Source organism: Suncus etruscus, chromosome 10 (assembly GCF_024139225.1).
Source record: "Suncus etruscus isolate mSunEtr1 chromosome 10, mSunEtr1.pri.cur, whole genome shotgun sequence".
Lineage (NCBI taxonomy): Eukaryota > Metazoa > Chordata > Mammalia > Eulipotyphla > Soricidae > Suncus > Suncus etruscus.
The window spans coordinates 51,390,100-51,416,919 of NC_064857.1; the positions used below are offsets into that span (position 1 = coordinate 51,390,100).

Genomic DNA, 26,820 nt, shown 5'->3' on the forward strand with positions numbered 1-26,820 from the left:
GCCCCAGAGGGGTCACAGGACCACGTCGGGCGCGATGCTGAAGAGCAGGTCCTCGTTGCCGCGTCGCACCTCCAAGAGCAGCCGCTCCTCATTCAGCACGGCCTCCTGCAGCTCACTCGAGTCTCCCAGCGCACGCCCGTTCACTTTGACAATCAGGTCTCCGTCCTGGATGCCTGCCCTGCAGGGACAGGGCAACCCTCAGCCTCTGGGCCTGGAGCCCCGCCAACCTCGGGCCTCCCACCACACCCCATCTCCAGGGAGCCTGTGTAACCCCCCCCCCCCGCCGCAGCAGGCTGAGAACACCTTGCACATAGATGCAGTATACTGTGCATGCACGTGTGTTTGGGCACGTGTGTCATGTGCACTCGCATGTGCACATTTGTATGCTGTGCACCTACACCTATTGTGTGCCAGTGCATGTGTGTGCATTGTTGTATGCACTGCATTGTGAGTTGTGCGCACACGTGTGTAGGAGCACCCATTCAGTGTCCTACCTGTCCGATGGGGAGTCTGGAGCCACCTCCTGGACATAGATGCCGTGGCTGACAGCAGGGAAGTCGGGGTTATGGTTCCTGAGTTCCTCCACCAAGCTGCAAGCAGGCATGGCTGGATCAGAGCCCTGCAGGGTGCCCTCCGCCCCAGCCCGCACCAACTCACATGCCCCTGACTTCCGGGTGAAGTGTCTGGCTCCCGAATATCCCACCTGCAGCCCAAACTCCTCTGCAGAGAGCAGAGAAGAGGGGGCAGCATGGGGGACAGAGGGAGAAGGGGGAGGAGCAGAAGGAAGGAGGAAGGATGAAGACCAGGAGGAGGTGGATGGGAGAGCAAACATCAGAACAAGGAAGAGTGGTGCCAGTAGACAAATGTTGGTACGTATGGACAGACAGACAGACAGGGATATGGCATGTGAGGGCCAAGTGGACCAGCAGAAGGGATACGTGGTATGAGAAGAGTGGACAGATGGGGTGTGGGGTATGGGAAAAGAGCAGGTAAGGATAAGTGTCTGGAGGACAGGCACAGCTGGATGTGTAGTTGGGTCAGCAACTGCTGGCACAGGAAGATCACTTGGGATTGCAAGGTCTGGGGGTGCAGTCTCTGGATCCAGCCCCTCTCTTCCTCATTCCCACCCGCATTCCTGACCTCGCACCCTCCTCCCTCCCTTCGTCTTTATTGCACACACAGTGTTTTGGGGGTACTTGGAGGTTCCCACTCAAGCCCTGGGTAGAGCCTGGAGCATGATATAGCCTGAACCCCCAGGAACTGGAGGAGAAAGAACAGGCAGCTTCCCACCATTGGGCTAGACTAGAGCATGCTGAGAGCCAAGCACAGAGCTGCCTACAGAAACGAGGCCCCCCATGGGGTGGTAGAAGAGTGTCCCCAAAACCAGATGGAGCCCTCGTTCAGAGTGGGGGTCTTTGCCCAGGTCAGGCTAAGCATGAGGTGGGTGTTCAGAGAAGACAGATGCAACCTAGTAGCAGTGTGGGCAAGAGTATGAGGGTGCTCCTTGGGAGTGTAGGAGCACCACCCCGGACACCCCAGCCCACCAGGCCCCCAAGACCATGTTGTACAGCCTCTAAGGAGGGGCCCAGGAGGCCTTCTGGAGGGGGCCTCTGAGGGGTGCCCTGAAGGAAACTGAGGAATGGAGGAGAGGTTGGCTGGGCAGAGGGCAGGGCTGGGCTGGGCGGGGCATAGTGTTGTGAAGCTGGATTGGTCCTGCTCACCTGGGATAGACCTGAGAGGCTGGGGGCGTGCCACTTGAGGTGGGGACATGGGCTGTGGTGCTGGGGGCTGGACCCAAGGCAAAGGTATGCACACACTCACCTTGGGGTTATGGTTCGCATTCGGATGCCGATGAAGCGCTTCTTCCAGTCTGAAAGCAAAAGACGACAGGACAAGCCTCTATTCTGGTGGGGTCCGGTGGGGGACCTCGGGGCCACCCAGTAGCAGGACCCCCAACCCTGGCCCTGCACTGTCTTAACAATGCCCACACCCTGGGCAAGGCCCTGTCCATGGTGTCTAGCCAGAGCATCTTTCACCTGTTCCCCAAGCGCCACACCCACCCACCAGGCACCGGTGCCCTCTTGTCCTCTCCTGTAGACCTGAACTCAAGACCGCATGGACAGTCCAGTGAAGGACTCCACGGACTCCCAAACTCAGAGCTGGACAGACAATCCAGTGAGGGGCTCCCACAGACACCTTCCATAGGGCCAGACAGACTGTCTAACGAGAAGCCCCTGACTTCAGGGTCAAATGCACAGTCCAGTGAGGGTTCCCACATGTAGCTGGGGCCCTTCAGAGATAGGTTTGGACCCCAATAAAATTGCCACTCTAGCAGGGCAGACTCATGCCCATTGAACACAGCCCCTCAAAGGAGGCCCCCAGTAGGTCGAGGCCACCCCGGCCCCACTGGGGGAGAAGGAGCTGAGCACCTGTTACAGCAAACACCTGGCATGTCACGATGGAACCCACCTCCTGTGCTCTCACGGGTCACGTAGTCACACGCATCTGCAGAACTGACATTCTGCACGTATGCCTGACAAGTAAGGCCCTTCCCTTCTCTTTGCTCAAGCTTCCCAAACAAGTAAATCTTACTGGCTGTGTAACTGTTTAGATACTCCTCCCCTGCTAATAAAGAGGGGCATCTCACTGCGATTGCTCCCTCGTTCCAATTGCTCCTAAAGGCCTTGGCTTTTCACCCCACCCTAAGCCTAAGCCTCCATCCAAAGCCCCTCCCTAGGCCTAAGCCAACCAGAGTAAGGTGGGCTGGCCTAGGATCAACCACCACTGGCTTTATCTTTTACAACAGTGCCAAGCATGGTGCTCAGCAAAAGCAGCACCCCAGATGGATTCATTCCCTGCATTTCAGGGGGACCAGGCCATGGGTCCATCAACAGAACAGTCTCTTCACAGCTGTTCTACCTAGGGCCACTCTCTCCTTCAATGGTCCCTGAACATCAACAGAACAGTCCGCAGCTGTTCTATCTAGGACTCCTGTTTTGGGGGTATGGGTTAGGGAGGGGGAGGTCTGAGCTACAAAGAAGGACTGGCGGAGGAGTGGGAGGCATCACACGGGATAACTGAGAAGGGTGTGAGGGGGGAATGCTGGAGGGATGCTAGGAGAAGATTTCTGTGAGAAGGGACCAAAGGATCAGGAGGTAGAACAGCCTTCCTGGCATCTGGATCAGTCAAGATCAGGGGCTGAAATGAAACAAAACTAGAAAGGCAGGGGCCAGAGACATAACACAGTGGTAGGGCGTTTACCTTGCACGATGCTGACCCAGAATGGACCTGGGTTCAATCCCAGCATTCCATATGATCCCCCGAACCTGGCAGGAGCAATTTTGTTTTTTGTTTTATGTTTGGTTTTTGGTTTTTGGGTCACACCCGGTGGTGCTCAGGAGTTATTCCTGGCTTTGTGCTCAGGAATTGCCCCCAGGCAGGCACAAAGGACCATATGAAATGCCTGGATTTGAACCACCATCCATACTGGATCTGCTTCGTGCAAGGCAAACAACATATCACTGTGCTATCTCTCCAGCCCCTGGGCGCAATTTCTGAGTGCAAAGCCAGGAGTAATCCTTGAGCAATGTCTGGTGTGGCCCAAAAACTAGCAAAATAAATAAATAGAAAGGCAATGCTGTAGGGCCAGGATTATGGCAAAAATATCGATGGGAGGGTCTTTTTTATCTTTAATCTGGGCCCCTGTGGTCAAAAACTGAATTCGTGACCAGGTGTTGCTCTCAAAGACTTTCTCTGGATCCAACCCCTTTAAGAGGCCTCCCCTTGCTGTCTTCCTTTCCACCTAGCTTCCCACAATGACGACTATAGAAGACTTCCCTAACAATGAAAGTTTTCTCCAGGTTGTCAAGACAGCAAGCTCAAAGGGAGTCAAGCTCACCTTTTACGCAGATTATGAACGTATCAGGAAATTCCAACAGACTGATAGAAAAATAATGGGACATTATAAAACTCTAGCTTAGTGCCTTAAAAGAACAAAAATAAAGAACCGCTAGCTTTAACTCTAGTGGTTTCTAAGAATGAAGACTTGGATGGGAAATGTTGCAAATTACAGTCATTCACACTTTCAGACTAAATTGTTAGTCTGCCCAGGTCAGGGAAGTGCATAATATCGTTAAGGTAACTTAATTCCATGTCAGTTTTGTCAACAGATATCAAACTTAATGTTGGCCCTAAGATAGTTCTACCTATAAGTGTGGAATTCTCAGTGGTTCGTGGCAATTTTAATGAATGTTTTCCAAATGTAATGATATTTAATAGTGAATATCCAAAAGCCATTGGAAATCTATAGAACCAAAATAAAAAATTTTTATTCAGTAAGGTCTTATAGGCTTTTAAAAATATCATAGAATACAATTTTGTCACACTAGGTATAAGAATGCTTAGCAACTTGTTTTCCCTTTTACAGAGGGCAGTTCCAAATCTCCCTTCCAAGTAGTTTCTAGGCTGCCAATTTGGTTTTTTCTTGGGGGGGGGGTTGTCCCTTTTTTGTTTTGGGTCACATTCGGCGGTGCTCAGATTATTTCTGGCTCTGCACCCGGAAATCACTCCTGGCAGGCTTGTAGGACCATATAGGATCCGGGAATGAAACCGACCCTTAAGGCCTAAGAAAGTTATGGAAAAGACACATCCAGCATCACTGCTCACCAGGAGATGAATAAAGAAGTTTGCTCAGGAGTAGGAAAAGCATTGATCCAAATTAATACTGGCAAAACATCAACCACTATATTTCTAGCTGTGATTGTCATTTTGAATGTGTTGGTAAGTCAGGTAAACAAGCTAATGCAGATAGTGGAATATACCACTATGGCATTCATTAATGAGACCGTATTGATGCCCAATACATAGGACCCTAGAGGCCCAGAAAAATCATCTAAAAATTGAACGTCCCTCAAATTATGTACCCCAAATTATTTTTGGATTTTGGATTTACCATCAATAAAGCCAAAGGACAGCATTACCATATTTTTCGCTCTATAAGCTGCACCTGACCATAAGACACACATAGTGTTTGGTTGAGGAAACAAGAAAAAAAATCTAAAGCAAACGGTGCAATGCGAGACACCATCAGGAGATGGCTGGTGGCTGGGAGCACCAGCCTGCGAGCCTGAAGTATATTTACAATACATTGGTCCACAGCTGGTCAAACACATTTACCTAACTTATTTATTTTTACATCAGAAAAGAAAAAGAAAACATTTTAAATACTTTTTAATTAATATAAGAAAAATAAAAGTTGCAGCAGTGATCAAATAGTCTTAAACGAAAGCTTTCTATAGATGACGGTGAAAGTGCATTAATCTGATTGCTTGTACTATGTGGGATGTCTGCGCAATAAAGGGGCATAACAATGCAGACATCGAGTGGTCAGTCTCTGGTCTCCTCCCGTGCACTCAGGCTTTGACTCCAGGCTGCATTCGCTCTGTAAGACGCACAGACATTTCCCCCATTTGGGGGGGGGGAGTGTGTCTTGTGGTACAAAAAATACCGTATTTCAAGTTTACAGGTCAGATTTGACCTCAAGCCTCATTAACACTGGCAATGCACAGGACAGTCTGCAACATCTCATATGGGAAGAGAGAGTTAAATTGCACCCCAGATGGGACACGGTGTTGATAAAACAGGTCATCTTAATAAACCCCATCTTAATAAAACAATAGATGGATAAGACATAATTCCCATCTTATCAAGGAGGCTGATCATAGATAGACCTAAGCAATGCCTTTTCCCCATCACCACCCACTTTCCTTGTTTCCTGAAGTATTTGCAATCCACCCTTCAAAATATAAAGGCTGCCAACATCTCAGAAATTCAGAATTGGGGGTTGGAGTGATAGCACAGCAGTAGGGCATTAGCCTTGCAGGCAGCTGACCCAGGACAGACCTGGGTTCTACCCCTGGCATTCTATATGGTCCCCTAAGCCAGGAGTGATTTATAAGCGCAGAGTCAGGTGTGACCTGAGCATCACCAGGTGTGGCCCAAAAAGAAAAAAAAAATCAGAATTGGTTTCTCTCTGTGCTTCTTTATCTTGGCCATTGTTTGCTGCTTGTCTCTGTTAATCTTTCAGATGGCATGCCCCTGCAAGGAACCCAGCTGACACCAGCATGAACATTGCCAGTACCACTGCTTACATTGTGGGAAGTCACACACACACACACACACACACACACACACACACACACACACACACACACACACACACGCCAGATCACCTCTGCACCCTGGAGCACCACCACCTCTCCTGGTCTTTTCTTCTGGTGTAATTTTACTCTCTACAACACCACTCCTCCAGCCTCGAAAAAGTGCCGCCTAATGGCAGTGGTGACCCCATTTCACCCTCTGGGCTCCTGCTGAGATGTCTCCATTACTGCCAGACAGGACAGAAAAGAACCTTTTCCTTCCCTTGCTGATAGCAGGACTGACCACCTCTGTTGGCCCCAGGGACCAACTAATCTCAGCTCAGGGACTTTGATCAGCAGCTGCATGGATGACTGATGCCTCTACCGCCTCCCCGGCTGCCTTCAATGACAGATCACCTCCTGGGTTGGGGTGGTCCTGCAAAACAGGCCAGCTCTAAAAATGGTAACAGCAAACAAAGGGGGGGGGCATGTGTGTTATGGAAGGAACAATGCTGCTGCTGTGTCAAGGAGTCTGAGGTTACGGAAAATAGCATCACCAAATTAATCAATATTCGAGATCAGCGTAAAGATCGATTTGCCAGCCAGGGCTCTCTCCTGGTTCCCGACGGCGTTTCTTACCTGCCTGGGCCTACTCTATTCTTTCACCCATTGTTCTGATTTGCTCTGTTACTTTTGTTACTTCCCCAAGACCCGCTTAAAGAAATGACCTGCGTGATTGTTTACTGTCCAGAGATTCAAGCCCCTCATTCCCCAAATGCCTGAGCATTTCACAACCTCCTCAATATAATTAAAGAGGGAGCGGTAGCTGGGACCCTTCAGCGATAGGTTTGGACCCCAGTGAAGTTGCCACTCTAGCAGGGAAGACTCATGCCTGTTGAACACAGCCCCTAAAAGGAGGCCCCCAGTAGGCCGAGGCCACCCCAGCCCTACTGGGGGAAACGGAGCTGAGCACCTGTTACAGCAAACACCTGGCGTGTCATGGTGGAATCCAGCTCTTGTGCTCTCATGGGTCACATAGTCACACGCATCTGCAGACCTGACATTCTGCACATATGCCTGACCAGTAAGGCCCTTCCCTTCTCTTTGCTCAAGCTTTCCAAGAGGGTAAATCCTATTGGCTGTGTAACTGTTTAGATACTCCTCCCCTGCTAATAAAGAGGGGCATCTCACTGCGATTGCCCCCTTGCTCCAATTGCTCCTGAAGGTCTTGGCTTTTCATTCCACTCTAAGACTAAGTCTCCACCCAAAGTCCCTCCTGAGGCCTAAGCCGACCAGAGTGAGGTGGGCTGGCTCAGGATCAACCACCACTGGCTTTATCTTTTACATCAGTGCCAAGCATGGTGCTCAGCGAAAGCAGCACCCCACATGGGTTCATTCCCTGCATTTCAGGGGGACCAGGCCACTGGTCCATCAACAGAACAGTCTTTCCGCAGCTGTTCAACCTAGGGTCACTCTCTCCTTCAATGGTCCCTGAACATCAACAGAACGGTCCGCAGCTGTTCTATCTAGGACTTCTGTTTTGGGGGTATGTGTTAGGGAGGGAGAGGGAGGTCTGAGTTACAAAGAAGGACTGGCAGAGGAGTGGGAGGCATCACACGGGATAACTGAGAAGCGTGTGAAGGGGAAATGCTGGAGGGATGCTAGAAGAAGATTTCTGTGAGAAGGGAAGTACACAAGGGGTCAGGAGGTAGAGCAGCCTTCCTGGCATCTGGACCAGTCAAAAGCAGGGGCTGAAAATGAAAGGCAGGGGCCAGAGAGATAACATAGCAGTAGGGTATTTGCCTTGCATGATGCAGATCCCTGACAGACCTGGGTTCAATTTCTGACATCCTATATAGTCCTCTGCGTCACCCTGGAGCAATTTCTGAGTGCAAAGCTAGGAGTAATCCCTGAGCAATGCCTGGTGTGGCCCAAAAACTTAAATAAATAAATAAATAAATAAATAAATAAATAAATAAATAAATAAATAGAAAGGCAATGTTATAGGGCCAAGGTTATGGCAAAGATAGAAATCAATGGGAGGGTCTTCTTATCTTTAACCTGGGTCTCTGTGGCCAGAAGTTGAATTCATGACCAGGTGTTGCTCTCAAAGATAGTCTCTGGACCCAACCCCTTTAAGGGACCTCCCCTTGCTGTCTGCCCTTTTCATCTGGCTTCCCACAATGACTATAAAGGACTTCCCTTTATGAAAGTTCTCTCTGGGTTGTCAGGACAGCAAGCTAAAAAGGAGTCAAGCTCACCTTTTAGGCAGATTATGCACTTATCAGGAAATTCCAACAGACTGATAGAAAAATAATGGGGCATTATAAAACTCAAGCTTAGTGAATTAAAAGCTCCCATAAAGAACTCTAGTGGTTTCTAAGTTGAAGACTTGGATGGGAAATGTTGCAAATTACAGTCATTCACATTTTCAGACTATAGTGTTAGTCTGCACAGGTCAGGGAACTGCATAATATTGTTAAGGTAACTTAATTCCATGTCAGTTTTGTCAACAGATATCAAACTTAATGTTGGCCCTAAGATAGTTCCTCTATAAGTGTGGAATTCTCAGTTTTCCATGGTAATTTTAATGAATGTTTTCCAAGTGTAATGATACTTTATAGTGAATATGCAAAAGCCATTGGAAATCTATAGAGCTGATTTAATTAATTAATTAATTTATTTATTGACTTTTGGCTTTTGGGTCACACCCAGCAGTGCTCAGGAGTTACTCCCGACTAACTTTGCTCAGAAATGGCTCCTGGCAGGCTTGGGGGACCATATAGAATGCAGGGATTCGAATCACCATTCGTCCTGAATCGGTTGTGTGCAAGGCAAATGCTCTATCCACTGTGCTATCTCTGCACACCCCTGATTTAATATTTCTTGGGGGGCCACACCCAGTGACGCTCAGGGGTTACTCCTGGCTATGTGTTCAGAAATCGCTCCTGGCTTGGGGGACCATATGGGATGCCGGGGGATTGAACCGTGGATTGTCCTGCGTCAGCCACGTGCAAGGCAAACACCCTACCACTGTGCCATCGCTCCAGCCCTGATTTAATATTTTCATTCAATAAGGTCTTATAGGCCTTTAATAAATACCATGGATTGAGTTTGTCCCACTAAATATAAGAATGCTTAGCTACTTGTTTTCCCTTTCACAGAAGGCAGTTCCAAATCTCCCAACTAGTTTCTAGGCTGCCAACGTGGCTTTTTTGGGGGGGTTGTTCTGTTTTTTTGTTTTTGGGTCACACCCAGCGGTGCTCAAGTTATTCCTGGCTCTGCACCTGGAAATCACTCCTGGCAGGTTTGAGGAACCATATGGGATCCGGGGATAAAACTGACCCTTAAGACCTAAGAAAGTTATGGAAAAGTTATATCCAGCATCACAGCTTACCAGAAGAATAAAGAAGAAGTTTTCTCAGGAGTAGGAAAAGCATTGATCCAAATTAATACTGGCAAGACACCAACCACTATATTTCTAGCTGTGATTGTCATTTTGAAAGTGTTGGTAAGTTATGCAAACAAACTAATGCAGGTAGTGGAATATACTACTATGGCATTCAGTAATGAGACTGTATGGATGCCCAATACATAGGACCTTAGAGACCCAGAAAAATCATCTTAAAATTGAGTGTCCCTCAAATATATACTTCAAATTATCTACACTTTTTGATTTACCATCAGTAAAGCCAAAGGACAGCATTACCATATTTTTCACTCTATAAGACACACCTGATTATAAGACACACATAGTGTTTGGATGAGGAAACAAGAAAAAAAAATTCTAAAGCAAACAGTGCAATGCAAGATACCATCAGGAGATGGCAGCTGGGGCAACCAGCCTGCAAGGCTGAAGTATATTTATAATATGCTGGTCCATAGTTGGTTAAACACATTCTTCTAATATTTTTTAACATCAAAAAAATTTAAATAATGTAAATACTTTTTTGTTAATATAAAAAAGAAAAGTCGCACCAGCGATCAAATAGTCTTAAATGAACGCTCTCTAGATGATGGTGAAAGTGGTTAACCTGACTGCTCATACTATGTGGTATGTCTTTGCAATAAAGGGGGCATAACAATGCGGACATCAAGTGGTTAGCATCTGTGGTCCTCCCTGCACTCAGGTTTCGACTCCAGGCGACATTGGCTTCATAAGACACACAGACAGCCCCCCATCTCTTTTTTTGGGGGAAGTGTGTCTTATAGTACAAAAAATAAGGTATTTCAAGTTTACAGGTCAGATTTGGCCTCAAGCCTCACTAACACTGGTAATACACAGGATGAGGCAGTCTTCAAAATCTCATATGGAAAGAGAGAATTAAATTGCACCTCTGGCACCCCAGATGGGACACAGTGTTGATGAAACAGAATGCCCCATCTTAATAAGATAATTGATGAATAAGACATAATTCCCATTTTTTTGTTTGTCTGTTTGTGTTTTGGGTCATACCCTGCAGCACTCAGGGGTTACTCCTGGCTCCATGCTTAGAAAACACTCCTGGCAGGCTCAGAGGACCATATGGGATGCCAGTATTCGAACCTGACATTCTGTGCATATGATTGACCAGTAAGGCCCTTCCCTTCTCTTTGCCCAAGCTTCCCAAGCAAGAAAATCATATTGGCTGTGTAACTGTTTAGATATTCCTTTGCCCCTGATAATAAAAAGGGTCATCTCACTGCAGTCACTCCCAATCACTCCCGAAGGCCTTGCTCCTCCACTTTCCACCCCGCCCTAAGCCAACCTGAGTGAGGCAACATATATGTCAGGATCTAACACCACCAGCATTATATTTTAACTCACAGACTCCTAAACTCAGGGTCAATGGGCTATCCAGTGAGATACCCCCCCCCAGGCCTCTCCCAGGCAGAATGCATAGGTACCCCTGCCTCCTAAAATCCTATAAGATTCACAAAGATGCAAAGTTTAGGGGCTTTCTGTGGCATCACGAGAGGTGCTAGATGGTGGCACAGGGAGAAGGACCCACACCTCTAACCATGACCCTGCCCTGGGCTCTCCTGGCTATACTAGAGGCTCTACTTGGTTGGGGGGTCACCTTCCCCTAGCAGCTCTGGCAGGGGAGAGGCTGGAGGTGGTGGTTTGGGGGCATCTGCTTGCAGTACAGGAATACTCTAGGCAAGCTGTTTTCTGGGACTGAGCCCAGTCCAAGGAAAGTGGATAGCTTTGGGGGTAGAGTCAACAAGAGGATCCCCAGGGGGGCACCTAGCATGTTGGCACCTCCGGGGGCAAATCCAGTCTGCAGGAGGACTGAGAGGGAGACAGGCAGTGGGAGATTAATGAACACTCTGCTGTCACACAGTCCTGTCCTCATGATGTCTGCAGCAGAGGCTGCCATCCCTGTCTTTGGAGAATGTGGGAATGAAATCCCAGCCCCACTGTAATGACCTGCTCCGGAAAGGGGAAGAAGGAGGATGCGGGACAGTAAGTAGAACCAGACACTGACCATGGCTGAAGCGATTGCACAGCGAGTAGGTCTTATGCCTTGCACATGGCCAACACGAGTTTGTATTCCGGCATCCTGAATAGTCCCCTGACTCTGCCAGGAGTGATCCCTGAGCATTGATTCCTAAGCCCTAACACTGCTAGGTACACCCCAACACTCCTCAAAAAATAAACTAAGAATTAATATCACATATGACCCAGAAATTCTACTTTTGGCATCTACTCAGGAGGCCCAAACACTCTCCTAAGAAAAGTTCTCTCCACCTTCCTCTGTTCACAACAGCCAAAATATGGAAACAGCTCAAGTGGTTGGAAACAGCTGGGTGGGTCAGGAAACTCTAGTGGAATATTACTCGGCTGCAAGAAAGGATGAAGTCATGCAATGTGCTGTATGGATGGATCTGGATCCTACGTTAGTCAGAGGGAGAGGGACAAACAGAGCAGTCTCTCATGCGTAATGAGACACAGCAGGGGAATAACAAGCAATCCCTGTGCTCACAGGCAGGCGGGAGCCAAGTGGGAGGTGGGGGAGGCTGGATGGGGTAGGCTGGGAGGACATTGTGGTGGGGGTGTTGGAACAGTCTATGCAGGAAACTCTCATTAGCAGCTTTGCAAATAATGGAGGGGGGAGAAATAATAGTCTCCTGGAAGGCTCTAAGAGCTACTGAGTTAAGTTTTAGCTGCAGGGTTTATGAGCAACATACAACATGGACCTTCTGTGAATACCTATCACCTCTGCGTGAACAAAAAATTGGACCAAAAATTGATGTTTAGGGCCAGGGCTATAGCAGAGCAGGAAAAACATTTGCCTTGCAAGCAGGTGACCAGGGTTCAACCCACTGCATCCCATATAGTACCTCAAGCACTGCCAGGAGTAACCCCTGAGCACTGCTGTGTAACCCCAAACCCTCCCCAAAGAAGTTTTATTTAAGCATGTGGCTTTTGTTTGTTTGGTTGGTTTTGGGTTACACCCGGTGGGTGCTCAGGGTTTACTCCTCGCTTTGGGCTCAGAAATTGCTCCTGGCAGGCAAGGGGACCATATGGGATGCCGGGATTCGAACCACCATGCATCCTGGATCAGCTATGTGCAAGGCAAACGTTGTGCTATCTCTCTAGCCCTACATGTGGCATTTATAACAGTGCCAGGTAACAAGCAGCTGGGAATGCAGCTGTGCAAATATGCAGGCCTGCACCCTGAGAATCCAAGCCCATGCTGGACAAGAGCCTGGTCCTGAGGTGCCAGGGGCCCAGAGGCACGGCTGGCCTCGAACCTGTGATGTTGGTTCACTCCCCCCCTCCGCCCCCGACACAGCCAGAGATGATGGAGGGGACGAGCCAGCAAACCAGCAAACTGGTTCACAAGCTCACGTGCAACGTTAGGGGTGGAATGCAGTGTAGACAGTCATGCGCCAGGCAGCAGCCATGGGGTGGGGGAGCCACAACGACAGACAGACAAATGCGACAGACATGCTGGTTTTATTTCAGACAAAAGTGCAAGGCAGCTCGGGAAGAACAGCCAGGTTGGTTTTTTTAGGTCTTTTTTTTTTTTCTTCATTGAACAGATGATCCTGGAACTCCTGAATCTCAAAAGCAGAAAAGAGGAAAAAAAAAATTGATGCTTTATAGTTGCCTCATTCTGTGCTCGAGTGAAAGGAGCTCAGACTGTACCTCAGTGGTCATTTTACAGCCTCCAAGAGGAAAGTCTGTGGAAGTGAGTTGTGGGACTGGAGGCGAGAGTATGCAGTTAACATAAGGAGGCAAGGGCACCCAGTATTGCCCACACAGCTGGCACAGCCCCCCCCCCCAAGTAGAGGAGAAAGTTTTTCTGACCTTCAATATGCAAAACATTCTTGAATAAAAAGACAAGCTATGGTTCTTCACGATGCTGTGCAGGGCTGAGGGACAGCACTGAGGGCACACAGGCCCCAGGTTCGAGCCCTCGTACTGGCATGGAGCTTCTCTCCCCAAACATAAACTGGGTAAATCAGGCCTCACTGCAGCCTCCACCTGCCCCCCAACAACTGCTGCCCTCCCTCACAGCAAGTTTCCGCCTGTGCATCATTGATCCTTCATCTGTGGATTTTTCTGATCTGTGTCATATAAACCATCTCTTTCATCCACTCTACCAACCCTTCCTCCATTGACTTTGCTATTACCCTTCCATATGCCCATCCGTATGTATCTATTCATTAGCCCATTTGTTCTCCATCCTCTCCCTCTGTCCATCATCATCCATCTTCCCACACATCCACTTATCTTCCCCTCCTCGTGCATCCAATCATTCACCCATCATCTATCCAATTACTTTACCCATTGTCTACCCATCCATCCATCCATTCATCCATCCATCCATCCATCCATCCATCCATCCATCCATCCATCCATCATCCACCCATCCATTTATCCACCATCCATCTGCCCACCATCCACTCATTGTCCATCCTCTCGTCCTCCCACCCACTATCCATTCCCTTACTTGCCCACCCACTCATCCATCCAATCACCTTCCTCCTTCACTCACAGTGCAGTGTGGAAGCCTTCCTGAATGGAGCCTGGTACACTGCACTCACCTGCACCACCCCCTGTACTCCTCTCCCCTCTCTCTTCCCTACATACCCCCCAAGCTCGCCTCTTAGGATCAAGAGACCTACATTAACTGGGAGTGGTGGGCCTGACCAGAGAGGTGGGTGTGGCCTGTCCTGGGGCTGCCCCCACCAAAGTCTGGGGCTCTGGACCGTGACCTCAGCAGGTGGTACCTTCCCTACAGCTACAGCAGGAGACAAAGTGGGACCCATTCTCCAGGCTAGCTGAGTCTGAGGGGCCTCGTACAAGTCCCAGCATGAACTGGTCCTAAGGTTTGTCCCCCAAAGCCTTCTGTGGGGGCCTTGGGCTGGCACAGACCCTGGTCTGCAGCTCCCCAGAACCCCTTGGACCTCCAGGCTAAAACACTGTTTCTCTCTCAGGACCAGCCAGGATGCACTTCACACACGGTCCTGTGTTTTATTTCCAAACATGTTCATCGCATCCTGCTGGCCTGTTCCAAGGAGCCTCCAGGAAAGACTGGCCACGCTCTCTGATTGGTCACCTTGGATGGTGTGGACGTGGCATGCGTGGACATGAACGGGGTGTGGGTGGGTGTGAGCATGGCGTGTGGGACCCAACACTCGGAGAGCAGGAGAAGAGTCCTGCAGAGTGAGGATGGCTCTGAGGTCAGGCCTGGAACCCTCCTGGGATAGTGGGCGGCTACCCCACTGCTCAAGTCTCTCTGGGACAGGTTCCATCACTGGGAGTACACAAATGGGCGGTGCAAGCCTGAAGGGAGAGCAGAGCGAGGCTGAGCAGGGGCCACTCACAGCCAGTGTGGAAAGGGGAGATGGGTGGGTTGTGGATGCAGACAAAAAGTGGGAAGGGGAACCGTCGGGGGATGCAGCACTGCGGGACAGGGGGAAGGTGGAGCAGAGGGAGGGTGGGGGGACAGCTCGAGAAGGGAGGGGGAATATATGGATCGATGGGGGGTAGAAGGAATAAGGGAAAGGGAGGGAGAGGAGGAAGGTGGGGAGCACCAGGTTGCCTACAAAGCAGAGGGCCCCTGAGCACAGAACTTAGCCAGGTGGAGTGGGCTGAGTGGCTCTTGGTCAGGAGCATTGGCCAGGACAGGAGGGGACTGGGGCACCCCTCGGCAGCTCACCTTTGACCTGTTTGTTCTGGGCCTGGGCCAGGAAGAGCTGGATGCGATCAGAGGGGATGGCAAAGGAGATGCCGGCTGCCACCTTGAGCGTGTTGATGCCGATGACCTCACTGTCCTGAACAGGGGCCAGCGGTGACATAAGGCACCATCTCCTGGGTCTCCCCATCCAAGCCCTCTCCAGAAACTCCTCCTCCAGGAACCCCCCCAGGGCACAACCCCACCCACCCACCTTCCCCTGGAGTTCCCCAACATCAGGTTCAAGTGCTTGAGATGCCCCTCAGGACCTATGGCCCGTGAGGCCCATCTGATAACTCAGTCCCAGGCCGGGGACCACCTGCTGACTGACTGGACAACAGTATGACCAGGAGGGAATGGCTAGACCCATGCAAGTGAGGGGCTCATAGTGTCCCCGCCTGGGTTCCCAGCTGATTCCCCAGCCTTTGGGGTCTCCCCTGGGTGCCAGTAACTAGGTTACTGACCCAGCTCTCGTCCTGTAGGAATATGTGAGGGTCCAAACCCCAGAAACACAGGACCCAAGCTCGGAGGTCACTTACCAGGTTCACCAGTGGACCCCCTGAGTTCCCGTACTGCAAGGAAGGAAACTGGACTTTAGCTGTGGCCCAAACCCCATGAGCTCCAATGCCCTCCACCCTTATGGCACCTGCACCCGGGGGCTAAGGGTTGGGGTGACCTGACTTCTGCTCCTTGGACTCAGGCCATCCCAGATGGGAGCTAAGCCCCTACCACTCCCACAGGCATCCAAAGTCCAGGAAAGAGGGCACCACGGGGACTGTGAGTCTCAGGTTGTCATGGGCTGGGAACAGTGAGGGGCTGGAACAGTGAGGCGCCCCAGAGAACCCTGTGATCTTACATGCCCACGCCATCCTGTGTGACCCATTGAAGGGTCATGTTCTCAGATCATAACCCAAAGCCCCATGTGCCTGCCACCCCGGCCCGCTCACGTTGATGATGGCGTCCGTCTGGATATAGTCCATGTCCGAGTCATACAGGCCCAGCTCGCGGCCATCACGCTGGTTGGTGCTCACGATGCCGGTGGTCACTGAGTTCTGCAGCGCGAAGGGGCTGCCGATGGCCACCACAAATTCCCCGGGGCGCAGGTCGGCCGAGCTACCCAGAACCAGCGCTGGGAGCTTTTTCTGGAATGGGGGACCCAGGAAGAAAGTCAGCTGGCCTTTGAGGGTCAGCGCCAGAGCACGAATGGAGGGAGACTGGGGATGGGGACAGCTGGACAGGCCCAGAGAAGGGAGGGGAGGGGAAGGACCAGGCCAGTGGGATGCGGGGGACTGAGACCACCCTGCCCCCACTTCAGTTCCCCTTGTAGCAGCCAAACCCTGGCCACTGAGCTGTGCACTCACACTGGGGTAGATCCTGAGGGTGGCGATGTCTGCCTTCTCATCCATGTCCTGCACAGTGGCCTCGTACGTGTCCCCGCTCTGCAGCTGCACCTTCACCTGCTGGTGGCTTGACTTGCTGACCACGTGCGCGTTAGTGACAATGAGCCCATTGTCGGACACCAGGAAGCCAGAGCCACTGGTCATGGGCACGTTGCGGCCATATAGCGGGTGTCTGGGGGTGCACAGGGTGTTCAGGGCAGCAGGTAGGGGAAGTCTACCCTCCCAAGACCTGAGGGATGGTGGACAGCTGGGGCTGGACATGAGGATGGACATCTCCACTCTCCGGCTGCCAGGACTTGGGGGTCACACAGTGTCTCCTCCCTCCCTTAACGTGTACTCCCAGGCGGGCTGATGGTAAAAGTGGGGAACGGGGTGCTCAGAGGCTATACAGGGGTCTCAAACTCGAGGCCCAAGGGCCGTTGCGGCCCTCCGTACAACATTTTGTGGCCCGAGACCTGCGTTCAAATATCGCAGTGTTCGCGATTATTCGCTTACTGAATAATCGCAATAAAAATTGCATTAGTAAGAAAAAAATCACATTAAACATTCGCATACCCCGAGCAGTTTTGTTTGGGGTATGCAAATATTTAATGTGATTTTTTGCGATTTTTTTTTTTACTAATACGATATTTTATTGCGAACATTCGGTAAGCAAAATCCCTTATGCAGCCCTGACTCACCCCGACTTTGCCTCCTGTGGCCCCCAGGTAAATTGAGTTTGAGACCCCTGCTATACATGCTCTGCTCAAGCTGCTGCTGGCACCCCCCAGTACTGATGAGAGGGCTGAAGGGTACAAGGATGAGATGACCAGCAGGGCACGTGGTTTCACCCCGGTGGGGTGAACAGATCTCTGGGGGCCTTCCCATATGCAGTCACATCTCCAGGGCCTTCCCCTGAGGCGGGGGCACACTGGCGTCATCCATCGACTGAGAACACCCCAGTTTGCAGGAAACTGAGGCCCAGACAATCAAGCTGCAGCTCTCTCATCTCCCTGCAGGGGGGACTGCTGTCTGCCTAGCTGGGGTAACTGCCCTTCAGGGGCCATTTAACTACTGGGGGTTGCCACAAGTGTAGGGCTGGCCCATCTTCCTGGATTCTGACTGGGTGCTGGGCTGCAGGCAGAGCACATCTAATTAGCAGTTGGACTGAAGTCCTGAATGTGGGTCCCCTGCAGCACCCCATAATTTCACCTCACGGGACTCGAGGCATCAGCATAGGAATGGCAGCAAGGGGACAAGAAACTGAGGACTCTGGGAACTGCCACCCCCTTCCACTGATCACCTCCTGGTAAGGGCCACTGGAGCCCATGTGGGTGAAAGAGGCTCTTGGGGAGGCCAACGCCTGGCTTAGCTCCTGGTGTCTCCTCACCCCTGTGGCCTCCCTGACACAGGTGCCTGGGGTGCCCTGTGAGGCTTCGGGGCAGCCACGCCCCAGGGTGCCACCATCCTGGTGCCAGCACCCCAAGAGGAAGGGAAGACCAGGGCATGAGGGGCAAGAGATCAAAGAGCCCTGCGCTGGGCTGCGAATTAGGGGCCTCTTCCAGGTCCTGGTCTCCTCTGTGCCTGGGGCAGCGTGCATCCCGTACAGGATGCACAAGGGCAGGGCCTGTTGACTGGGGCTGCTTAAGCCAGGATCCCCCCTCCAAAAGGGTCAGGAGGAGGACACTTGGGCTCAGAAACACTAGTAGTGAGGGCCTGAGTGATAGCACAGCCCAGAATGTGGATGAACAGAGTTGCCTTCAGCCCCCAGGAACAGGTGGAGCCAGGAATCTGTGCAGTTTGGGGGTGCTGTGCAGTGTGGAGGGACCCACATACCTCACGAACAGATCCACATGTACTACGGCCGGTGCAATATTGTCCACCACATCAGCGATGAAGTTGAACTTGGAGCGTGGGCTGGAGGGGAAGATGCCACCTGCATTGGCGGAAAGGTGGGGCTGCGTGAGGGCCAGCCTGCTGCCCCCTGGACACCCACCCACAGGGAGAGACCACTTAATACAGACGCCCACCTGCAGTCACAAAGCCCATCCTGCATGCACACACGTATGCAGGTCTCCATATGCAGACCCCCCTCCCCCATAATCCTGCCTCCACAAGGATATCCGCTTTGGTTCCTGAAGGTTGGGGCTTCAGGCCCTTCAAAGTGACCTGGGTATCTGCCGGCCACAGAGAGCGAAGAATCCCCTGGACCTGTGAACCGTGGATCCCCTGGGCCTCGAGCACCTGCTGCCCTCAGCCTGCTTCCCAGTGGCAGAGCCTAAACCCCCATCACCAGCCACTCCTTGTCTCACTTGGCCATAGCCGTGCCTCACTGCTCCCCTGGCTTAGCTGCAGTCTCCCCACCTCAGCACTCCTAGCCTGATGGGTGGCCCCTGGCCCCCACAGTCTATCAAAACTGAGCCAAGATTTCGGCAGGTCCACGGGAGTCTTGTCAGGAAGCCGGAGGGGGCCCCAGATTCTCACCAAGGCTATTTCCCCAGCTAGTTGCAAACCCTGCCATCAGTCTAGGGTGGCACAGCTCAGGGATCAGTCAGCCATGTCTTACAGCCACCCGTCTTCACTCCATTCATTTGCTGTCCAAGACTTCAAGTGAGGACCAGGGGCTGGGTGATAGCACAGTGATAGGTAGGGCATTTGCCTTGCACGTGGCCGACCTGGGACAGACCTGGGTTCGATTCCCAGCATCCCCTGGAGCCTGTCAGGAGCAATTTCTGAGCACAGAGCCAGAAGGAACCCTTGAGCACTGCTGGGTGTAGCCCAAAGACCACCTCCCCCCCAAAAAAGGAGTGAAGATCAGGCCTAGTTGCTGCTCCCTCTCCAAGCATCTTCTGTCAATGTACCATCAAGGCAGGTCAGGGCCTGGGTCCCACTCAGGCTGCAGTGGGGCTGGTGGGGACCTCCAGGGTACAGTGGGTGTCCCCAGATCCGAGTCTAGACTTAGTCTAGATAATGGTGCTGGCTGGATAGTTTTGCCCCTTCTGGGCATAGTGACCCCCGATCTGGCTACTCTCCATCATCTCTTTGAGGAGTTTTTGGTTTTGGGAGCCACAACCGATGATGTACAGGAGTTATTCCTGACTCCATGCTCAGGAATCATTCCTGGCCTTGCTTGCCTATGGAATGCGAGGGATTGAACCCAGGTTGGCCATGTGCAAGGCACATAAACACCCTCCACCTGTGTTATGGCTTTGACCTAGGCAAGGCTTTAAAAACCAACCTGGTATGAGGAAGTAGCTGGTTCCTGAGGGCAGTGGAAGCCCAGTGCCATGAGCAAATCTTTGCCCTTCCTACCACCAGCAGGTCGAAGGCGGGCACCCCAGAACCATGACAGGGCACAGTTGCGGGCCCGATACAAGTGCAGAGACCATTCCACAGTCACATGGGCTCCTTTCAATCAGAGGCCTCTGAGCCGTCAGCCTTCCACCAGCAGGGATCAGTAACATAGACAGTCTGGGGAATTGGAGAGAGACCCTGGGAATGGGTCTGCAAAAGGACCCCTCAGCTACCCACAAGTACTGTCTAGCATCCGGGAAACTGAGGTAGGGCAGAGAGGGAAGAGGGTGGCATCGGCTAGCACCAGCATCCCAGAACCTTGCACGAGCTCACCTGTGTCACCAGTGTCTCGCTCACCTCCCACTGTCCTGTGCTGTGCCTTTAAGCCCCCACTGGTGGGAAGCCACGGGAGGCGGCAGTGGGCAGGCAGGATGCTAGCCTGGTTGCTGTGAGTGAGTCACAGCCCGTGGCCTGCGCTGGGAAGCAGACTGTTTATTTGGGGTTCGGACAGCCCCCACCCGCCCGTCTTCGAGCCAAAGTTCTGAAGTCAACACGGCCTTGACCAGATGCAGCTGTATGAGTATTTTTCTAAACTAAGCTGATCCACAGACTCCGGGAGTTTTTCTAGAGTGGGCTGACATGGAGCCAGACCATTCCAAGCCATTCCAGACTGTCAGGGGCACCTGGAGGTACCCAGGGCCACCTGGAGCTTTCTGAAGTTGTCTGGTCACCCGGAATGGGCATGGCTACGGCACGAGGGAGAGTCCTGGCCAGGGTCCAGGGAGAACAGCAGGAACAGCTCAGCCCAGGCCCAGATGCTCCTTCCAGCCCTGACGTCAGTCTCCCCGCCCTGCCACCAGGCGGCGCCGCCTCCTATTCAAGGGTAGTCCCTGTAGCCAGGGAGAAGGGGCCCGTGTCAGCCCCCACACTCCCCTGGCTGTGCTGCTCGAAGCTCCTTCTCCATCCCCCAGAGACCATGGGAACAGCGGGGACAGGGGACAGACAGCCTGACCCACAGGCTTTTCTCAAGTCGCTCCAAACCTGGGGCTACCATCCCCATGGCCCAATGCAGGGGAATGTGCAGGCCACAGACAGGCCACCAGAATGCTCCCCAACCCACTAGACTGGCTGGCTGAGAAGCCCTGAGAGCCCTCCAGGGTCCTTCTGTTTTTCCCTCGTTGTCCCTGGGAGCACTGTGCCTATGGGATGGGGGCATCTGCTCTTCAGGCAACTCTCGGGCCCAGGGGAATCCTGGGAATGCAGGGGGCTGCAGCCACTGGGACCCCCGTATCCCTTAAGGATGAACCCTGCCAGATATAGCACAGCGGTAGGGCGTTTGCCTTGCACGCAGCTGATCCAGGACAGATGAAGGTTCGAATCCCAGCATCCCATATGATCTCTTGTGCCTGCCAGGAGAGATTTCTGAGCACAGAGCCAAGAGTAACCCAAGCTACACCCTACATAGCCACGCCCACACACCATGACCTGTAGGCCACAGTCACAGACAAACCCCCCACAAATCAAACCCCACAGATGACACCAGCACAAGCTACAAGACGCATCTACACCCCACCGGCAACCCCCGAGGGCCCATGCTCTGGGTATCAGTGATCTCACAGAAGCATAAGCTGCTCTGCAAGTGGAACCTGTGGCCCAGCACATGCAGAATCGAGGACAAAGTTTCAGGGGAGGGTCTTATCCTCTCGCCAGCCACACCCCCACACCACTGCTCTGGGCACAGCCTGCTCCATGCTGAGGCCTTTCTGCTCCCTCTGGCTGTGAAGGGCCACAGAGTCCTGGAGGAGCCATGGTGGATGGGTGGGAGCTGGTAGGTGCTGGAGGCCCCCCTCTAGGAAGCCCTCCTGACTTCAGCAGCACCATCAGATGGCCGGTGCACTCATGCCCCAGAGCTACAAGGGGACTGATGCGAGGCCAATGGGTGCCAGTATCTCCCCTCCACCAACCCACTCCTCCATGCCACAAACCCCAGGCCTCCCATGGTGTTCGCCGTACTGTACCCTGGCTCATGGAGGAGGAACTGGGGGTGCAGGGCGCAGCGCAACATGCAGGCATTCCCGGTCAGCCCCTCTAAAAGGTGGTCTGTGTCTGCCTCTCCACAGCCACCATCTCCAGATAGCCTGCCCTGATTATCTTTCCCATAGCCCTACTTGCGGGGAGAGGGAGGGAGGTCTATGCATTCATTCACATCATCTTCCTGCACCCTGCACAAAGGACTAGAGAGAAGGTGGGGTGGGCATCAGGGTGAGTGACGATGCTGGGCAGGAAGGGAGACTGAAACACACAGACCCTGCAAGCTGCCTCTGAAAGCTGTGCTCAGTCCAGAAGGTGGTGGGAGCCCGGGGAGGGCTTGGGCAGGTAGAGAGGAGTTGCCCGGCTGCCTGTATGGTCCCTGGTCAGGCTGCCTGAGGGGTGGGAAAGGAAGAGCACCGAGGCCACCTCCAGGTGCTGACGGGGCTCCAGGCCACACCTGAGACAGCCACAGAGCATCCTGGCTCTTTCGCGCCTTCCTCATGTGAAGGGGCTCCCAGGCCTTGGCCCTCAGCCTGTTCAGCTGTGGCTGCTCAGCACTGCTGCCCCAGGAGAGGGCAAGGGCAGGGGAGCAGGAATTACTGTCCTGCCAGACCAGCTCCAGCGCCAAGTTGGAGGACAGCGCCAAGTTGGGGCCGGCACTGAGAGAGGAAACAGCTCGAAGCCACCAAGCCCTTCAATAAGCAGCAGAGATGAGTCCCAACCCGCTGGGGCAGCGCAGAGAGGCCCGTCATTAACTCGCGTATGAGCTCTAGACTGGACTTAATCGCACCCGCCAAGGCCTACTGACCACAAGGGGAGGTGCAGGGGTGAAATCCCTGTGTGAAGGGTACCCCCCCACGTGCAGGTGTCTCCTCCCGCTGGTTATTGCTCACCACGCACTGTCTCCCTGAAACTAATGTGGAGGTGGGAGGTCCCTGGAGAGGTGGTGAGACTCCTGTTGTTGGAGGCATGCAAGGAATTTGGGGCTGTAGGAGAGTCACATAGCAGTATCCACAGGCTCACAGTAGTGGTCATCAGAGGGTAGTATCCAGATCACAGTCCCCAGGGTGTTCCGGAGCTGAAGGCCCAGAAAGGCCCAATAAGGCATAAACCCAGTGGCTCACTCAGAGGGTTAGAGGGGGCTCAGTACCTGGAGAGGACGAAGATATGACAGGCGGGGCTCCTAGGGTCCCCGGAGCTGCACTCATGAGACTCAGGGTGGCTAACAGCTGGGCCAGAGAAGCCTCTAAGGGGGAGGGAGGCTCTATCATGTGGCAGAGGTTGGCGGAACCAAGACACAGAATTAACAATAAATGGGACAGGGAATAAACTCGAGACCTTCTCACCAGGGCAGTGCTCCCAAGAGTGCTCCCATGAATGCTCCCCACCCCTCCCTGCAGGTAGGGTAGGGTAGCCTGCTGCCCTCTTGACACACCACTGGGAACCTGCATTCCTGCTGGATGGTCCTCAGCCTTCTGCAAAGGGACAGGCCAGGGAGGACAGAGTCAGGCTACCCCTGGGCACCCCAGAACCCCATTCTTTCTACTTGGTTTTGGACCACACCCAGCAGTGCTGGGGCTTACTCCTAACTCTGCCCTCAGGGTCACTCCCAGCAGATGAAAGGATGATATGGGGGTGTTGGGGATCTAGGCAAGTGTGCTATGACCCCAGCCCACCCAGAACTCTAGTCTAAGGACACTGAGCACTGGGGGGAAGGTCCCTCAACACCACAACCAAACTAGGCAGAATTGGATACAGAACAGCAGGAAGGATGTTTGCTTTGCATGTGGTCAGCTGGGTTCAATCTCATAAGGTCCACTGAGCCTGCCAGGAGCGATTTCAGAGCACAGAGCCAGGAGTAACACCTGAGCACCGTGTGTCTCCAAAAACAACCAAAGAAACAAACAAAACAATCAATCTGAGCTGATAGAGCCAACTTGCCACCTCTTAAAGGCTCCAGCCTGGCTGAGGGGTCCTTCTCCCCATGGCCCACCCACCTCTGAGAAGGCTGGCAGTGCCCAGTTCTCTCAACTCCTCTGGGCTCTGGGTTCTTGGGCCCAAACCCTCACCTTGCTTCAAGATCCCCCTACACCATCAACTCAACCCAGCCTGCACCAGCTGTGGGGCCCTTTGAAAGCCTGGAGCACTTTGAGCGCCTCACTGTCCCTTTTCAGGCCCTCATATAGATGGGCACGAAGACAGCAGAGGGCATGAATGCATGCTGGCACGGAGCTCTGAAATCCAGGGAGCGAAGCTCAAACCCCAGCCCGTGGTACAACCATTCACTGTCCTGATCTGCCATGAGGCATCACATGTGTGGACACACGTGTCCATGAACGCATATGCAGGTATACCAATGCACACAAGCAGCATGCGCGTTTATGCACTTGTATGCAAGTGAACGCAGATGCTTGGATATGTGCACACTAAGACATGCCTGCACACACACACTGTGGGTTCCTGCGTTAAGGTAGGGCTCCCGGGATCCCCCAGATGCTGCTCCAGGCCATCCCGGGACTTGGGGAGCCCTGTATGCCATGTGCAGGTGAGGACCTCCTGTTATCTTCCAAGATGCGCACAGAGCCCAGACTCTGAGCCTGGAGGAAAGCGCCACCTTCCCTGCGGAACTCCAAAAGACTGGAGGGACTTCGTTGAACACAGGTTCAACCACTGGGGGAGAGGGGCTGTCTGGGGTTCTAGGGGGATGGACACACCCTCCTTGCAGCCTCCCCGCTGGCTGTGCCCCAAAAGGTCTTTGAGAAGAGCATTTAGGCGCAGTGAGGAAAGACAGGCAGACAGAAGAAGCCCCAGGACGCGCAGAAGAGCGCACAGACCCCAGGTCCTTGGCAATGGGGGCCCCTGGATCCTGGCATTGAAGACTCTGGGGGCCTTGGCAGCATGGACTGCAGAGTGCTCCATTCCGGACCTCTTGGGGCCTCGGTGTCCCCGCCTGGAGGGTCGAGGGCGAGGGCGAGCACTGTGTCCTGCACCATGTGTCCTGAGCCCTGTGCCCTAAGCCTTGCGCCCTGAACCCTGTGCCCTGCATCCTGAACTCTGTGCCCTAAGCCCTGATCCCTGTGCCCTGAACCCTAAACCCTGCGCCCTAAACTCTGTGCTCTGCGCCTTAGGCCCTGAGCCCTGCGCCCAGGACCCCGCGCCAGGCCCAGCCCGGCCCTCCGTCCCCGCGGCTGAGGCTTACCCGGCGGCTCGCAGGCGCCCTTGTGCAGCTGGCGCACGGGCAAGAGCGACTGGGCGATGGCCCGGCGGTTGGCGGCCAGCAGCGCGCAGAGGGTGGCGTAGGTGGACCCGTCGTTCCCGCACACGGGCTGCGCCCAGCGGCAGCGGCACGAGCCCCGCCGGCACTCCAGGCTCTCTCCGCACGGCGAGTCCGAGGGCCGGCCGCAGGGCTCCCCCTCCTGCGCCGCGCACACCAGACAGCACTTGCAGGGGTCCGGGGTGTAGCCGCCCGGGCAGCGCGATCTGGGGCAGCGGGACACGTCGCAGCGGGCCGGGCACTCCAGGGCCAGCGCCGGAGCCGGAGCCAGCGCCAGCAGCAGCAGCAAGGGCAGGAGCAGCGCCCGGGTCTCCATGGCAGGACAGGGGGACCACGGAGGGGACGTCGAGGCAGAGCAGGAGGAGTGGAGCACGGAGAGGATGAGTGGGAGCGCAGGGACGAGGAGGCGGCCACGGGAGGAGCCTCCCGGGCAGACACGGGGCGCAGGGGCGCAAGGAGCGGGGTGCTCCCTCCGGAGGGCTCGGGGAGATCTGGGAGCACAGCAAAGGTGTCGAGTCCGGGGGTTGCCGCTCTGCAGGCCGCCCTCCCGGTCTGTAGCTTTTAAAGGCCCCGCCTGGCCCGGCCCCAACCCAGACCCGCCCCGGCCCGCCCTTCTTGGCCCGGACCCACCGCCAGTCCAGGCCTCCGAGGACAGCCAGAAGCAAGATTAGGAGGGGCGCATCCGAAGCATTATCAGCATAAACCCTCACCCGCACCCACACCCTCACCCACCCACCCACGCACGCACACACATGCCAGGCCTTCCCCTTGGGTCACCACCCAGCCAGGTGACAGGGACATGGACAGTGACCATGGACAGTGACAGGTTAGCACAAGCCACAGACAATTGGAATCTGTGGAGCCTCGGGACAAGGCTGGGGCTCAGGGTGAGGCAGGTGGAAAAGCCCTTTGCCTACCTGCGCCCCAGGTTCAGTGCTGGGCAGGAGACACACACACACACACACACACACACACACACACACACACACACACACACACACACACACCAGGACAGGCAGCCCCAAGCTGGGAAGTGCTAGGAGGGGAACTGGAGGGATGCAGAGCCGCAGGGGACAGAGGTGCAGAATGGGGAGGAGGGCCCGGGCCCACCTTCCGGAGAAGAACATGGAAATGCAGTGTAATGGAGCCTAGGATGCCTGTCTGGAAGGTCCCTGGGAGTGTTTCCTTCTTGCAAGAACTAGAGGTGGGGACACTCTGGGGTCCACTGTGGGGAGGTCCTACAAGCCTAGGACTGGGCACCCCACTGCTGTCCAGAAGCCATGATGCTGGGCACAGAATGGAGGAGACTGGGGCAACTCCCAGAGGCCAGCCAGGTGTACACTGCCTCTACGGGGCAGCAATAGTACCTGCCTGTCCCCAACACCAGGCCAGGATCTCAGAACTGGACTTAAGCCACCTTCCTGCTCTTACCTTCGCGTCCTCCCACAAAAGGCACATCTGCTTCCCTTTCTTAGGCGGGGGAAACTGAGGCCTAAGAAAATGCCCACTGCCCATCATAGCTTCCTTCTCAGCGG

The 26,820-nt window shown here is 53.6% G+C and overlaps 1 protein-coding gene across 1 annotated transcript; it reads right to left on the reverse strand.

Annotated features, from left to right (window-relative positions):
- HTRA3 (HtrA serine peptidase 3) lies at positions 1–25,601 on the reverse strand. The gene is made up of 9 exons (XM_049782610.1): positions 25,211–25,601; positions 18,523–18,622; positions 16,669–16,879; positions 16,255–16,449; positions 15,847–15,879; positions 15,293–15,407; positions 1,822–1,870; positions 495–590; positions 1–178 (listed from the first exon to the last, which is right to left on the reverse strand). The coding sequence occupies exons 1-9, from the start codon at positions 25,599–25,601 to the stop codon at positions 13–15; spliced, it is 1,356 nt and encodes a 451-aa protein (XP_049638567.1). The 3' UTR covers positions 1–12.
- Positions 25,602–26,820: the final 1,219 nt, after the last annotated feature.